This window comes from Rana temporaria, chromosome 10 (genome assembly GCF_905171775.1).
Source record: "Rana temporaria chromosome 10, aRanTem1.1, whole genome shotgun sequence".
NCBI classification, from domain to species: Eukaryota; Metazoa; Chordata; class Amphibia; order Anura; family Ranidae; genus Rana; species Rana temporaria.
In genome coordinates this window covers 127,015,373-127,032,046 of record NC_053498.1, presented here as the reverse complement: position 1 = coordinate 127,032,046, position 16,674 = coordinate 127,015,373, and the positions used below count along the sequence as shown (strand labels likewise).

Genomic DNA, 16,674 nt, shown 5'->3' with positions numbered 1-16,674 from the left:
CATAAAGTGATGGTGTGTATGCGGCATAAGATGTGAAAAGAAGCCGAGTGTTCCACCTGCTGGATACATATGAAAATATTAAATATAAATTTGCAATATTCTGTATTTACCTGACAAATACAACCGATCCCAAGAAATAAAGAAAACACATAAAAAATGTATGTATGTATGTATGTATGTATGTGTATATATATATATATATATATATATATATATATATATATATATATATATATATATATATATATATATATATATATATATATATTCTCTTTAGTCCTTGCAGCACATAGGCCTGCTTTCTTCAGCTAGTTGCAAAACAGAGTTATCCTGCAGAGAGTTGGCTGACCTTACATGCCCCTTCAGCTGAAGGGTTAGACTTGGCACAGCTGGTACAACATTTAAAGCTTTTGTCTGATTAAAAAAGAAAGAACAAGAGCGCCGTGCCTTTAAACGAGGCTGCCTGGCCTCCAAGTGAAGCGTGGGATGATTGGAAAGATGATTAATTCATAAGCTGCTGCTGCCCCCCGAGGAGAAACTTGTGTACTGTTCCTTTAGCCATTCAATCGTCACACCTCCTGAGCTCCCATTAATCTTTCAGCACTACAGATGTGTGAGCCGCCGCTAAAATCTGCACTGGCGAGCACCGAGTCTTTTCTGTATTTGCAACAATGGAAAAAAGGTGCAGAGACTGCATGCTGTATAATTCACATATATGTAACTAACTGCACCCAAAAAATGCAGGCGGTGAGCCCTTTTGGTGTTTGCAACAAAGGCAGTTCATTAGAAGAAGGTGCATAGCGTCGGGCTGTATATTTCATATAATAAGCAACTAAAATTTGCAGCAAACCCGGGCAGCGAGAACGTCCTAAGCAGCTTATCGGCTGTAGGCTGTACTGATTTACATCATATGTAACAAGGTAATAAAAACATTGCCCATTATAGATATCTGCATCCACAGCGCCAAAAAAAATACATCAATCCTGGGGTTTAAAAGGCCCATTGTGACATACAGTGGATATAAAAATTCTACACACCCCTGATAAAATGTCAGATTTATGTGATGTAAAAAAATGAGACAAAGATATATCATTTCAGAACTTTTTCCTACTATGTGACCTATAAACTGTCCAAATCAGTTGAACAACAAACTGAAATCTTTTAGGTGGAGAGAAGTATAAAAATAATAATATATATTTATTATGGTTGCATAAGTGTGCACACTCTTAAAACTAATACTTTGTTGAAGCACCTATTGACGTTATTACAGCGCTCAGTCTTTTTGGGGATGAGTCTATCAGCATGGAAAATCTTGACTTGGCAATATTTGCTCGCTCTTCTTTGCAAAAACATTTCAAATCTATCAGATTGTGAGGACATCTCCTGTGCACAGCCCTCTTCAGATCACCCTGCAGATTTTCAATGGGATTCAGGTCTGGGCTGGGCTGTGGCTGGGCCATTCCAAATCTTCTGGTTAAGCCATTCCTTTGTTAATTTGGATGTATGATTTGGGTCGTTGTCATGCTGAAAGATGAAGTTCCTCTTCATGTTCAGCTTTTTAGCAGAATCCTGAAGGTTTTGTGCCAATATTGACTGGTATTTGGAACTGTTCATAGTTCCCTCTACCTTGACTAAGGCCCATGTTCCAGCTGAGGAAAAACAGCCCCAAAGTACGATGCTGCCACCACCATGCTTCACAGTGGGTATGGTGTTCTTCTAGGGATGTTGTGGTGTTTTTGCGCCAAACATATCTTTTGGAATTATGGCCAAAAAGTTCAACCTTGGTTTCATCAGACTTTAAACACATTTTCCCACATACTTTTGGAAGACTTCAGATGTGTTTTTGCAAAATTTAGCTAAGCTTGGATGTTTTTCTTAGTAAGAAAAAGGCTTCCATCTTGCCACTCTACCCCACACATATGAAGAATACGGGAGATTGTTGTCACATGTACCAAAAACAGCCAGTACTTGTCAGATATTCCTGCAGCTCCTTTAATGATGGCAGCCTCCCGGACTAGTTTTCTTCAATTTCTTCGTCTTTTTAATTTTGGAGGGACATCCAGTTCTTGATAATGTCACTGTTGTGCCATATTTTCTCCACTTGATGATGACTGTCTTCACTGTGTTCCATGGTATATCTAATGCATTGGAAATAATTTTGTACCCTTCTCCTGACTGATACCTTTTAACAATGAGATCCCACTGATGCTTTGGAAGCTCTCTGAGGACCATGGCTTTTGCTGTAGGATGCGACTAAGAACATGTCAGGAAAGACCTACTAGAACAGCTGAAATGTATTTGGGGTTAATCAGAGGCACTTTTAATTATAGCAGGTGTGTACTGACTCCTATTTAACAGTTTGAATGTGATTGCTTAATTCTTAACACAGCTACATCCCCAGTTATAAAAGAGGGTGTGCAACCACAATATTCAATTTTTACTACAATATTTAATTTTTACTACAATATTTAATTTTTACTACCCTAAACGATTTCAGTTTGTTTTTCAATTGAGTTGTACAGTTTATAAGTTACATTAAAAATTAAAAAGTTCTGAAATTATTTATATTTGTAAAAAAAATTTACATCACAGAAACCTTACATTTTAACAGGGGTGTGTAGACTTTTTATATCCACTGCGGGTATTACTAGATTTTAAGGCTGGGTTCACACTGATGCAGTCCGCCACATCGCATGTCATTTGTACAGGAATCGCTTTGCATTCCTGTACAAATGACATGCAAATTCAGTGCGGTGTGAACTGAGCCATACATTATGTATGGCTCAATTCGCACCAAAAATGTGCAGGACCTGTTTTTTTTGTCCCCACTGGAATCAGATCGCATGGGTTTTCAAACCCATGCAATACAATTCCATCCGATTCCACAGTTCGCACTGCGCTCTTCGAACGGATTTGGGGGTGTCATTAAACTTTATATTGACACCCGCAGTGTTCAGATTCTGATGCGCTGTGGGAACCGCACAGGAATCACTTGGGTTACCAGGAATGCATCAGTGTGAACTAGGCCTAAAGCAGAACCAGCTGCCTCGATAAAACCGATGTTACAATAGAAACTGCTCAGTGTGTAAATCAGTCAGCTGATCTGCATGATTGATAAGTGAATTCCTGTCCCCACACAGGAGGTCTAGAGATGGGGCTTCTCAGCTGCTGGGATGAGCTCGGGCATGTTCAGATATTATGCCAAACCCACCTGAGCTATCCTGCCAGGAAGTTGTCACTACAAACCACCAATCACAAGCAGCCAAGGCATTTTCCACCCCACATCCAAGGGGCGTGTATACACAGGGAAGTGGTCACTGTGGATTGCCAATCATTAGCAGCTAAGGCTTTCGCCGGCCCGCAGCCACATGTAAACATGCCCCTTGGCTTATGATTGGCAGTCCGCAGTGACAGCTTCCTTGCGGTATAGCTGAGGCGGAGTCGGATTTGAACTCACTTCAGCTCTTTCCTGCTCAGCAGGAAGCACAGGATTCATTGTATTCTGTTCCAGGAAATAGCCAGACACCTTGGCACCAGGAATTTGGGCTCAGGTCTCCGACTACTGAACTCTACATACCATGTAACAGCCCGGCGTTCAGCTAAAATAGTTAAGCTTGCCGTACATTAAGATTTTTCTTGCCAAGCGGAATGTGCAGTGCAGGAGCAGTGGGAGAGAAAGGACAGAGCAGGATTCGCTGGGCTTATAAAATGTGTTTATCCTGGATGACCAAGCATCAAAGGTAACTGGCATATGGGTAGTCATTTTCATGGGTATAGGGGGGGTCCGCTTTAAAGGGTGCTGTAGCAACTGCTGACTGGTTAACCTGCATGAAACACTGGAGAAACATATTGCCAGCACACCATAGATCTTTAAAGTCCATGTTTTTTTTATTAGTGAAAAGATCACATCATAGTGCAAAGTTTCAGGTCACGCAAGACTTCTCCTTCGTCGAGCATGTGCCCTGAAAAATCGACTTTTTGTTAGAATTTTGTCTGAAGCAGTGCGCTTCCTGTACCATGGCACTCTGTACTCTCATTGCTGTATATCTGCAATGCGAGTTCATCTAATGCACTGCTGCCTTTGAGTGATAGTCTTAACAGAGTTGTGTCTGTCACTACTATGCTGCTCATGGTTCTCCTTGCTGGAGAGGTATCAGTACCCAAGGACCTGCAGTGCAAGGATCCCTCTGCTTCATCCATTCTGTAGAACTGTGCTTCCTCCACCTCTGTCATTACTTCACTAGTCATCATGGGTGCAGTTCTGACATAAGAAAGTAAAAGTACTGCTCTTCGACAAAGATAGCCCCCTTCACACAGGGATATGGGCCAGCACAAGGCATGGTAGGGCAGTTCTTTGCCTGCCATTTTTATATATATTTAATTTAGTTATTTTTACCTTTAGTCCTATCACTTATCAACTCTATTCGGAAATTAATGTAAACCTCCTGCTAACCTACACAATTCGTAGGCTTACCTGTGACATAGGATCCAACGACATGGCTTGGGCGGACTCTTGGACGCTGCTGAGAACTGCCAGGTTAGCGGTGTTCATGCTTTGGGAAGCCGGAAGCAACACAGTCACCTGGAACAAAGACACCAACATGAGAGGTGATCAGTTTCATAACACAGGTAGGCTCATTCTGTTAGGCACAGGCTTATGGCCACAATACAGCACTCTGGAGTAAATCCCTTTAATGCATGACAATTATCTGTTTACTTTGTTAGCAGCAGCTTGGCATTGCATGCCATTGCTGAGCCTATATACTAGGACCCCCAGATCATTTTCCCTCCTAGATTTAACCCCCCCCCCCTCCAGTGAGTAGATTGCATTCATATTTTTGCCACCCAAATGCATTATTTTAAATGTTTCCACATTAAACCTCATTTGCCATGTAGTTGCCCACCCCATTCATTTGTTCAGAACTTCTTGCAAGGTTCGCACATCCTACGGAGAAGTTATTGCCCTGCTTAGCTTAGTATCGTCCGCAAATACAGAGACTGAGACCTCCAGGTCATTTATGAAAATAAATTAAATAGGATTGGTCCCGGGATAGAACCCTGTGGGGACCCCACTTTCCACACTGGACCATTCCGAGTACTCCCCACGTATCACCACCCTCTGAACTCGCCTTTGTAGCCAGTTTTCAATCCATGAACTGCCTCTATGGTTCATGCCGACGGACCTTATTTTGTACAGTAAATGTTTATGGGGAACTGTATCAAAATGCTTTTGCAAAATCCAGTCTTTGGGCCTTTTATTTAGATGGCAACTCACCTCCTCATAGAAGGTTAATAGATTGGTTTGGCATAGAAAGGGGACAGCTAAAAAAGGCAGGAGTAGTCCAAGTCTGCCCGTTTGTTTTTTTATTTTTTTTGGTTAACTTTTTTTGTCTGAGTATACATCTAGGTTTGTCCCAAGCATGTTTAAAGCCATTTACTGTTGACTGCTTTACTACCTCCGCTGGAAGTTTATTCCAAGCATTCACTAATAATACTTTCTAAAACTAGTTTTGAACTTTCTTGGTTAGTTTGAGGTCATGTCCCTGTGTTCTTGATTTTGGACCTGCCCGCCTGAACCTTATTCACCCCCTTGATGCATTTAAAAAATGTATCAATCAGGTCTCCCCTTTCCTTTCTTCCTCCAGAGTGTACATGTTAAGTTCCCCAAGTCGCTCTCAATATGTTTTATCTCCCAGACCCTTCATCATTTTTGTTACCCGTCTCTGGACTCATTCCATCTTATCAATATCTGTTTGTAAGGTCTCCAGAACTGGACACAGTATTCTAAGTAAGGTCTCACTAAAGATCTATATAGGGGAATCAATACCTCTTTCCTCCTGCTAAGGGCAGAGTACCCTATGTTGTGATAAAGGTTGGGCAGCACTCATATATATGGGATGGTAATGCTTCCAGTCTCATGAGATTAAGTTCTTTGGTTCATTCTCTAATGTTGGGGTGCTTGTCACTCTCCAATTTCTGGTATCAGCGTCCTGACGTATGCTTAAAGTCACTATACATTTAGCACTTGTCACTTTACCCAATGTGTATTTATTTATATAATTTGCTGCATTTCACTTTAGTTTATTAACCGGTTCCCGACCGCCTCACATCTATTTACAGGGGGCAGAGTGGCACCACTGCGCGAAACCCCTTACAGGGTTTCCTTTAAAAGCTGCCAGAGGGCCGGCGCACCCGCTACATGGTGGGGGACTCGATTTGCACTGCCGGCCACACTCGTGCACGAGCGCCAGCATGGGGATATTTGTGAGAAAAACACACAAATCCCTGTGCTGTCAGAGGAGAGGAGATAGGTAATTTGTTCCTAGTTAGTAGGAACAGCAATATGTTTCTGCTCCTACTCAGTCCTATCCCCATACAGTATCCCCATGCAGAAGCACCAGCACTTTAAACACACATTAATAGAGCAGCGCCACACCCACTATTTTCCCTGATTTTTTTCCTATGGACCCCATCTAGGTAGGTATCTCAATGGAGGCAGCAGCTCTCATTATAGTCCACATAACCATCTGTGCAGAACTCTCCAAAACGTATTTTTACACTTTATCATTTTTTCATCTAGTGATATAGGTGCATGGGTATATAGTTTATGATTTCATGCACTAGGTAGGATTGATTTATCTGCATGGATCACAGCATATTTTTTTCACGTGATTTTTTTTTTCCCCCCACTTCAAATGCAAGCTGCTTAGAGTTAGTGAAGGTTTTGTGTGAGATAACATAAGAAATAGAAACATACAAAAGTGACATGTAGCAAAGTTGTAGCAACATTAATACAGAAATGGTACCTGTTGGGTAGTAGCATCTTGCTGAACGTAAGCAACCTGTGGCTGATCTGTGAAGAGAGTCTTGGAAAGAAAAAAAAAAAAAAAACACAAAAAAAATGTATTTTAACCATTTGATTAAAAGTTATATTACAATATTCGTGTGCCTTTTCCATCTTCAGCAAGTACCTGAGAGCCATCCACAGGGTGGATATAGACCAAGGTGTGTTCAGAGGCGTCCACTGATGTGAATGATGAGCCATCGGCCGTGTACACCACCTGCTGCGAGGAGCGATCCTGGTCATCACTGTATACAATCTGTGCCACGGTGCCCCCATCTGGAACAAAATGCACCTGCAGGAAGCAACAGAAAAAAAGATGGAAAAATCAGTCAGTCATTCATTCTAGCAAGGATCTGGGATCTTCATGCCTTAGGAAAAACACAACAAAAACAAATACAATTCTCCTACTCCTGAGGTGCATGGATATACTACATATGTGAGCATTATATGTTGCTTGTACCCGTAGCCGAGCCCAGAAACAGCAGTGTACATTTTGCCTTCATGTGCTTCTTGATCGTCGATTGACAGCAGCGGTAGCCAATGGCTGCGCTGCTATCAACCTAACCAATGAAGAGCAGACAAGCCATTTGGAAAGTGACGCGGGAATGAGCCCACGGAAGTTCGGGGCTCAGGTAAGTAAAACGGGGGCTCGTGGGGGGGGTGGGGGGGGGGGCGGAGAGTGCAAGGTGTTTTTTCACCTTAATTCATAGGATGCACAAAGGTTTACAACCGCTTTAATCCCCGTACACACGATCCGAAAAATGCCACATTCGAATCGATCGTACGATAACCGGATCTTTAATACAGAGCTTTCGAGAGCAGATCAGGACAGTTAATCCGATATTATTCTATCTGACACGCACAATTTTTTTTCGTACAATGCCAGATCGTACGATTTTCATTTAATCAGTACAGCTGTCATTCGAAAATGCATTACAACACATGACATCACTTGCAAATTTGTATTCTGTCGTACGACAATTTTTGTGACTTTAGTAAACTCATCAGATTCGACGCGAGATTAGCATACAAAAGAAAAAAAAAAAACAGACGATCATTCGTCAGATAACTGGATCGTGTGTACGGGAGCATTGGGCTACTTTTACACAGAGGCGCTTTGCAGGTGCTATGGCGCTAAAAATAGCACTTGCAAAGCACCCTGAAAGAGCCGCTCCTTTCACTCCGGTGCGAAAGACGGTGCACTGGCAGGACGGTAAATAAATGTCCTGCCAGCCACGTTTGAGGTGCTGTAGGAGCGATGTATACCGATGCCCATTGAAATCAACCACCGCCGTTTTTAACCCTTTTTCGGCTGCTAGCGGGGGTTAAAAGAGCCCCGCTAGTGGCCGAATAGCACCACAAAAATGACGATAAAGCGCTAAAAATAGCGACGCTTTACCTCTGATGCCTGTGACGCCCCAGTGTGAAAGTAGCCTTATTGTCACTTGGGAGTCTGGTCTTCATTTTGGCAAATAAAAAGTCCCTGTGGTCAGCGATGACACCCGTCTTAACCAAAAATATGTAGCAGAATACATCTTGGCCTAAATTTATGAAGAAAATTAGATTTTTTTTTTTTTTTTATTAATTGGATGCAGAACATAAAGAATATGTTTTTTTGGGGTTTTTTTTCTAAATTGTCTGTATTTTTTTGTTTATAGCGCAAAAAATAAAAAACAGAGGTGATCAAATACACTAAAAGAAAGCTCTACTTGTGGGGGAAGAAAGAACATTTTATTAGGGTACAACATCACACGACCGCGCAATTCTCAGTTAAAGTAATGCAGGGCCGTATCGCAAAAAATGGCCTGGTCATGAAGGGGGGATAAACCTTCCAGAGCTGAAGTGGTTAAAGATGAACTTGTATCTGTAAAATGTCAGGCTCACCTGGGCAGTGCTGGGCTGATGCTCTTCTGTATGCGACCAGACATGAGGACCTTCCTGTTTGGCATCCATGTTGGATTTCTCTTGTAGACAAGGATTGCTCTTATGTGCAGGAGCTCAACACCCAGCTCTCACCTGTTTTCCGTACTTCTCCTCAAACACAGCTTACATAGCCTGGGCAACATGGCTGCAAAAAAAGAGAACAGGGTCAGTGTCCATATTCCACTACAAGTGAAATCACATCACAAACATAGAGATCAAAATATAAAGGGGGGCCGGGGTGATGTGCTGTAATTCTGGAGAGAAAACGGACATCAGCTGACCACTGGCTGCAAAGTTTCCATTTCTTTCTTACTGGCTTCTATGGATTTGTATAGGTACCCATAACAGTTTCCCACCTGTCATCAGTTTGATGCAATTAAAATTATGAAATCTGAATTCTGATTGGTTGCAAGAGATCACTACAATAGTTATACAATAGTTATATACCGTATTTATCGGCGTATACCGCGCACTTTTTTGCCCTGAAAATCGTGGGTGCGCGATATACGCCGATACCCACGCTTAGTTTGAATGCCTGCGCCGACATATACCGAGCGCAGTACACTCGGGTACATTCGGCCAGGCTCGGCTTCCCTCGTAGTCACGCTCTGTGACGTTTATGCGTGAGAAGCCGAGCGTGGCCGAATATACCCGAGTGTACTGCGGTATAGGGGACTGGGGACCCATAATGATAGAACACCGGACTGACAGGAGGAAGAGGAGCTCGGCCACACTACAGCGGCAACCTACAGGGAAGAAGGAGAGGTGAGAATAGAAAAACATAGGGACTGGGGGGGGGGGTGCTGAGTAAGAACATGGGTGTAAAAAAATTGTGAAGCGCTAACGTAGGCTTTTCGTGCGGGGGGGGGGGTGCTTGGGGGCCCCCCCAAGACCTACGGCCGGCCGGTAACAGGTCCCCAAAGTCCGCGAGATCAGGCGCAAAAAGGTGACTCGAGTATAAGCCGAGGGGGGCATTTTCAGCACAAAAAAAATGTGCTGAAAAACTCGGCTTATACTCGAGTATATACACAGTAATTTTAGTTTTTTAACCCCATTATGTTACTGGCCGATTAATCGATTATGAAAATAATAATAGATTCATTTCATAAATCGATTCATTGTTTCATCCCTACAAAACTTGTTTTCAATGGGCCAGATTCAGATAGGAGATACGACGGCGTATCTCCTGATACGCCGTCGTATCTCTAAGGCCGGCCGGTCGTATCTATGCGACCGATTCATAGAATCAGGTTCCGCATAGATCTCCCTAAGATCCGACAGGTGTAAGTGACTTACACCGTCGGATCTTAGGCTGCAATTCCAGGCCGGCCGCTAGGTGGCGCTTCCGTGTCTTTTTACGCATCGAATATGCTAATGAGCATTTACGCCGATTCAGAAACGAACGACCGCCCGGCGCTTCTTTTTTTACGTCGTTTGCGTTCGGCTTTTTCTGGCGGAAAGTTACCCCTGCTTAAGTGTGGCATATCCTATGTTAAGTATGGCCGTCGTTCCCGCGCCGAGTTTTGAATTTCTTACGTCGTTTGCGTAAGTCGTTCGCGTATACGGCCGGACGTAATTTCCGTTAACGTCGAAACCAATGACGTCCTTGCGACGTCATTTGGAGCAATGCATGCTGGGAAAATTTGCGGACGGCGCATGCGCTGTTGAATCGGCGCGGGGACGCGCCTGATTTAAATAGTACACTCCCCCTAGCCGCGGAGTTTGAATTCCGCCGGGGGATTTACGATACGCCGCCGCAAGTTTTGAGGTAAGCGCTTTCTGAATTAAGCACTCGCCTCAAAAACTTGCGGCGGCGGATCGTAAATCGGATCTAAAGATCCGCTAACCTATCTGAATCCAGCCCAATATGTATTGTTCTGTTGCGTCATGATATGCTTATTGCTCATTTCCCTTGGTGGGATCATTTCAGTTATTTTTGCTTTTTATACATTTCAATAAAAAAATAACCAAAAAAGATATAGAAAGCGATTTCCATTTTACATGAAAAGACTGTGGCTGGCTGGCTGGGACACAGCTGGGGCTTTCATTATCTCGCAGTCACTTTGCCTCGTATTGCGCTGTAATTAAAGACCACATAGACTTCAGACACCGAGCATATTCTCATTACGGAGAGTGAAGAGCGGATATTTTTAGTCCTCCTGTAATATCATTCTGGCTGAAAACGCTATATTTCATAGAATATCTGAAATCTCAATCCACGTGCCAATGATTTATAGGGAGCAGAGCCGCCCCCATCTGCCGCTCCTCATTGGTTTGGTGGTGGATGAGTCGGGTTGGTCGCACCTGCTTGTTGTATGGGGAGTGGGGGGGGCGGGATGCGTCAAGCCAGCATGAGCGTGTGATGACGGTCCAAGTCTCATGATCGGCTTTCTTATTATGCGTTTGTTTTTATGAGTCTAAAAAGACGGGACGGTTTCCAGGCGCTCCATCCCACATCTAGAGTTTGGATGGTTATCAGACAATTCACGTCACGAAAAAAAATTGGATAATATTACAAAACAAAATCTATTTAAAGGCCAATTCCGCCCAAAACTTTCATGAGCTTTATGTGGGTGCCAAGAGACTAACTCACAGGCTGACTTCCCACATCTCTTGGAAAGTTCAGTGGCAACAAAACCAAAATCGGCCCGATAATCCCTGACTGCAATCACACCAAATTCAACAGTAGTGGCATCACCCCACCCCCTATTCCATACTAAAGAATAGACCAATACCTGGAGAGTCCAGCTGTGATTATGGCCCCTCCGAGGGAGGAGACACAAACATTGTGGGAGGGGCAGAGACACAAACTACTGCAGGGAGATCTCACCATTGTGGGAGGGGCAGAGACACAAACTACTGCAGGAAATCTTATCATTGTGGGAGGGGCAGAGACACAAACTACTGCAGGGAAATCTCACCATTGTGGGAGGGGCAGAGACACAAACTACTGCAGGGAAATCTCACCATTGTGGGAGGGGCAGAGACACAAACTACTGCAGGAAATCTCACCATTGTGGGAGGGGCAGAGACACAAACTACTGCAGGAGATCTCACCATTGTGGGAGGGGCAGAGACACAAACTACTGCAGGGGTATCTCACCATTGTGGGAGGGGCAGAGACACAAACTACTGCAGGGAAATCTCACTATTGTGGGAGGGGCAGAGACACAAACTACTGCAGGAGATCTCACCATTGTGGGAGGGGCAGAGACACAAACTACTGCAGGAGATCTCACCATTGTGGGAGGGGCAGAGACACAAACTACTGCAGGGAAATCTCACCGTTGTGGGAGGGGCAGAGACACAAACTACTGCAGGGAAATCTCACCATTGTGGGAGGGGCAGAGACACAAACTACTGCAGGGAAATCTCACCATTGTGGGAGGGGCAGAGACACAAACTACTGCAGGGAAATCTCACCATTGTGGGAGGGGCAGAGACACAAATTACTGCAGGGAAATTTTATCATTGTGGGAGGGACAGAGACACAAACTACTGCAGGGAAATTTTATCATTGTGGGAGGGGCAGAGACACAAACTACTGCAGGGAAATCTCACCATTGTGGGAGGGGCAGAGACACAAACTACTGCAGGGAAACCTCATCATTGTGGGAGGGGCAGAGACACAAACTACTGCAGGAAATCTCACCATTGTGGGAGGGGCAGAGACACAAACTACTGCAGGGAAATTTCACCATTGTGGGAGGGGCAGAGACACAAATTACTGCAGGGAAATCTCACCATTGTGGGAGGGGCAGAGACACAAATTACTGCAGGGTAATCTCATCATTGTGGGAGGGGCAGAGACTAAAAATAATGAGGGAAATCTCACCATTATGGGAGGGGCAGAGACACAAACTACTGCAGGGAAATATTGTGGGAGGGGCAGAGATGCAAACTAATGAGGGAAATCTCCCAATTTTTTTTTTTGGGGGGGGGGGGGGGGGGTAGAGACAAACTACTGCAGGAAAAAAATAGGATTTTTGTACTCACCGTAAAATCCATTTCTCTGAGTTAATAGACGGACACAGCCTTCTTTGACATTAGGGTTATGCTTCTCTCCTGGTAGGAAGAAGCATAACCCTAATGTCAAAGAAGGCTGTGTCAGTCTATGAACGGAAGAGAAATAACATCAATGTGTGTGTGAATACAGAAACCTAATTACTGCATTTTCAGGGACTAGTATAAAAAGACAAGCCCCAGCTCTTTATAGAGCCTAATAGGATTGGTTTATAGCAATTATTGTCAATACAAGTTAAATAATACAAATTAAAGCTAATTGCCATCCCTCGGGCATATAACGCAGGTCTATTGCGTTACACGTAGGCAGCTCTGAATAAAAGGTGACCATTGTTGGATTCTGTATCATGGCCGACCCCCTATGCGTGATTATTATACATTGCAGCGTGTTGAGAGGCACACAAGCCTGTAGACTAGGCTCCCTGCGTCGGATACACATTACTGAGAGCTGTAAAAGAAGCAATAAGCAGCCAATTCCTGCAGGAGCCTCCCACGCAGAAAAGCTCCAATGCACCTGCCTTGGCAATTCATTATCCGGATAGAGAGAGAGCAGGGAACATGGCTGCCAGACCCAGGGATGATAGATCTACTTGAAATGAGGCTGCAAACAATTGTCCTGCAGCTTCCAACAGCCTTACAAGCGCCTATAGTATTGATTTTAATAAAAAGGAGGTGGGGGGGGGGGGGTACAAAGAGAAGGGGATCCAAGTGTTGATGTGAAGAAATAAACACCCCGTAGCCCCCAGCTCTGTGGCAGACATGGCAGCTTGCAATGTATTATGCCCGGCATGAGTCTGTTCTGTTCAGGGGGGGCACAGCAAACACTACAATATACTGATGACAGCTATAAACTCCCATAGCCAGCCATGTGGTGATGCTGTAAGGACAATACAGGGGCTCTGGGCACAGAAACTGCTGACTGCACGATTTAGAAAACAGATGAAAACAGCGCGCTTCGCATCTGGATGACATTTCATTCGCTCTGTTCACTTTGTATCAGAAAAAGTGTCTGTATAATAAAAGCCTTGTTTTCCCCGATTTTATACAAACATGGATTGATCCTGCTTTTAGGGAAGTGCGGGGGAAAGGGACGAGTGCGGGGGAAGAAGGGACGAGTGCGGGGAAGAAGGGACGAGTGCGGGGGAAGAAGGGACGAGAGCGGGGGAAGAAGGGACGAGTGCGGGGGAAGAAGGGACGAGTGCGGGGGAAGAAGGGACGAGTGCGGGGGAAGAAGGGACGAGTGCGGGGGAAGAAGGGACGAGTGCGGGGAAGAAGGGACGAGTGCGGGGGAAGAAGGGACGAGTGCGGGGGAAGAAGGGACGAGTGCGGGGGAAGAAGGGACGAGTGCGGGGGAAGAAGGGACGAGTGCGGGGGAAGAAGGGACGAGTGCGGGGGAAGAAGGGACGAGTGCGGGGGAAGAAGGGACGAGTGCGGGGGAAGAAGGGACGAGTGCGGGGGAAGAAGGGACGAGTGCGGGGAAGAAGGGACGAGTGCGGGGGAAAGGGACGAGTGCGGGGAAGAAGGGACGAGTGCGGGGAAGAAGGGACGAGTGCGGGGAAGAAGGGACGAGTGCGGGGAAGAAGGGACGAGTGCGGGGAAGAAGGGACGAGTGCGGGGGAAAGGGGGGAGTGCGGGGAAGAAGGGGGGAGTGCGGGGAAGAAGGGGGGAGTGCGGGGAAGAAGGGGGGAGTGCGGGGAAGAAGGGGGGAGTTCGGAGAAGAAGGGAGGAGTGCGGGGTAGAAGGGGGGAGTGCGGGCAAAGGGAGCAGTGCGGGCAAAGGGAGCAGTGCGGGCAAAGGGAGCAGTGCGGGCAAAGGGAGCAGTGCGGGCAAAGGGAGCAGTGCGGGCAAAGGGAGCAAGTAATCACCCGAATTTGCACAAAAATTGGGCGATGCCGATTTCTTAAAAATCGACCTCAAGTTCAGCAGCTCACAGCAGGAGTGCGGTGCGTCTCCATTCACCATAATCGGGTCCAATTTCAGTCTGAATCTTGAGCTGAATTTGGACCTGAAACGGCTGCACTTAGTGCACTTATCGGCTGCTGGTTTTTCAGCATGCCGGTTCAACAAAAGCTAGAAGTTTCGGCTGGCTGTTGTTAGACAGGCTGCTGTACACAAGTCGAATGTCGGCCGGTTTCTGCTGAACCAGTTGATATTCGGCCCACGTGTACCAGGTTTGAGGCTGACCATATACAAATCTGATTGTACACACTCCTTTACAGTGGCAGGAAAAAAGTATGTGAACCCCATGGAATGAACCGTTTTTCTGCAGTAATTCACCATGACATGTGATCCGATGCTCAGTCTAAGTCACCCACACGTGCGGGGGACTTCTTTCCGGCACGGTCCAGTGTCTGCCGAACCTTCAGCCAGGAGAACTCAAAGCGCATACACTGCTGAAGTCAGCGGCTGCATGCAAGGGGAACATCTCCTAAACCGTACAGGTTTAGGACATATTCTTTTTACCTACAGGCAAGCCTTATTATAGGTCAAAGTGAGAAAAAAAAAAAAAAGGTATACAACCACTTTAATGTATTCTAAACCTTCCGTGTGCAGCAGACATATGAATGACTCTGATAAACTGTCTGTAATCAAGCACTGTCACACACTCCTCCAAGGCTCTCAATGAAAATGAGAGGTGATAATCACTTCACCTAAAGATAAAGTGTTCCTATGGGGAGAACTGACTGAACGCCTCCCTCTAATCCCCTGGACCATGAAGTCACCAGCCCCCCCCGTGATTTATAGTACGTCTTCGGATTCATTGCCCGGTCCTGCAAATAGGATTGCGTCCGTGTTTTATCTCCTGTATGGGTTGCAGTCCTAGTCTCATACATCTTGTTCTTCCTCGCTCATCCGCCTACCCATACATTTTCACCAGTAAGGGCAGCAATTCATTCTGAAAAATCCTACAAGGGGAAAATGGCGCACTGAAAGGTTTACAGCTTGAAGAGTAGGAGCACCAAGATGTACCACTGCAAACGGGCAAAAAAAAACGCTTTTGACAATTTTGCATTGCTGCAGCACACTGATGCATGTTAGGCCCTGTACACACCATAGAATCCATCCGCTGAAAAATCTCAGCGGATAGATTCTATGGTGTGTACATTCCTGCGGATATTTATCCGTGGAAATTTCCCGATTCCAGCAGATAAAAAGTTGTAGACATGTCTACAAATCTATCCGCTTGAATCGATCCCAACGGATTGATCCGCTGGTCTGTACAGACTCACCGGATCAATCCGTCCGAAGGGATCCCCCGCATGCGTCGTAATGATTCGACGCATGCGTGGAATTCCTTAAATGACAGCGTCTCGCTCGTCGCCGCGTCATCATCGCGGCGACGGTGCGACACGTCATCGCGAGGGGATTTCGGCGCGGATTTCGATCCTATGGTGAGTACACTCCATCGGATCCAAATCCGCTGAAATCCTCGAGAGGATTTATCCGCGGAAACGGTCCGCTGGACCGTATCCGCTGATAAATCCTCTCGTGTGTACTAGGCCTTAAGGTGCGTCATGTTAACCACTTGCCTACCGTCCACTTTCACCCCCTTCCTGCCCAGGCCAATTATCTTTCAGCACTGTCCCACTTTGAATGACAATTGCATGGTCATGCAACACTGTACCCAAACTAAATTTGTATAATTTTTTAGAGACCTATAGAGCTTTATTTTAGAGGTATTTAATCACCACCGGATTTGTTTTTTTATTTTTTGCTAAACAAATTTAAAAATAAGACCAAAAAAACAAAAACAAAAACAAAACACATTTATTTGTTTGTTTTGTATACAAGTAATTTTTCTCTTTCACCGATGTGAGCTGATGAGGTGGCACTGATGAGCACCGATAGGCAGCACTGGTGGGCACTGTTGGGGCTGCACTGAT

General features: G+C 45.2%; 1 protein-coding gene across 3 annotated transcripts in view; it reads right to left on the bottom strand.

Moving 5' to 3' along the window:
- The window catches only part of PRDM10 (PR/SET domain 10), an 83,831-nt gene that overhangs the window by 48,371 nt on the left and 18,786 nt on the right, over positions 1 to 16,674 (bottom strand). For all 3 annotated transcript variants that reach the window (XM_040326239.1, XM_040326238.1, XM_040326240.1), the window contains exons 2-5: positions 8,729 to 8,912; positions 6,972 to 7,136; positions 6,807 to 6,866; positions 4,475 to 4,582 (exon numbers count right to left, since the gene is read on the bottom strand). In XM_040326239.1, the coding sequence (XP_040182173.1) occupies positions 4,475 to 4,582; positions 6,807 to 6,866; positions 6,972 to 7,136; positions 8,729 to 8,797 (402 nt within the window). In that variant the 5' untranslated portion in view covers positions 8,798 to 8,912. The remainder of the gene's footprint in view (positions 1 to 4,474; positions 4,583 to 6,806; positions 6,867 to 6,971; positions 7,137 to 8,728; positions 8,913 to 16,674) is intronic.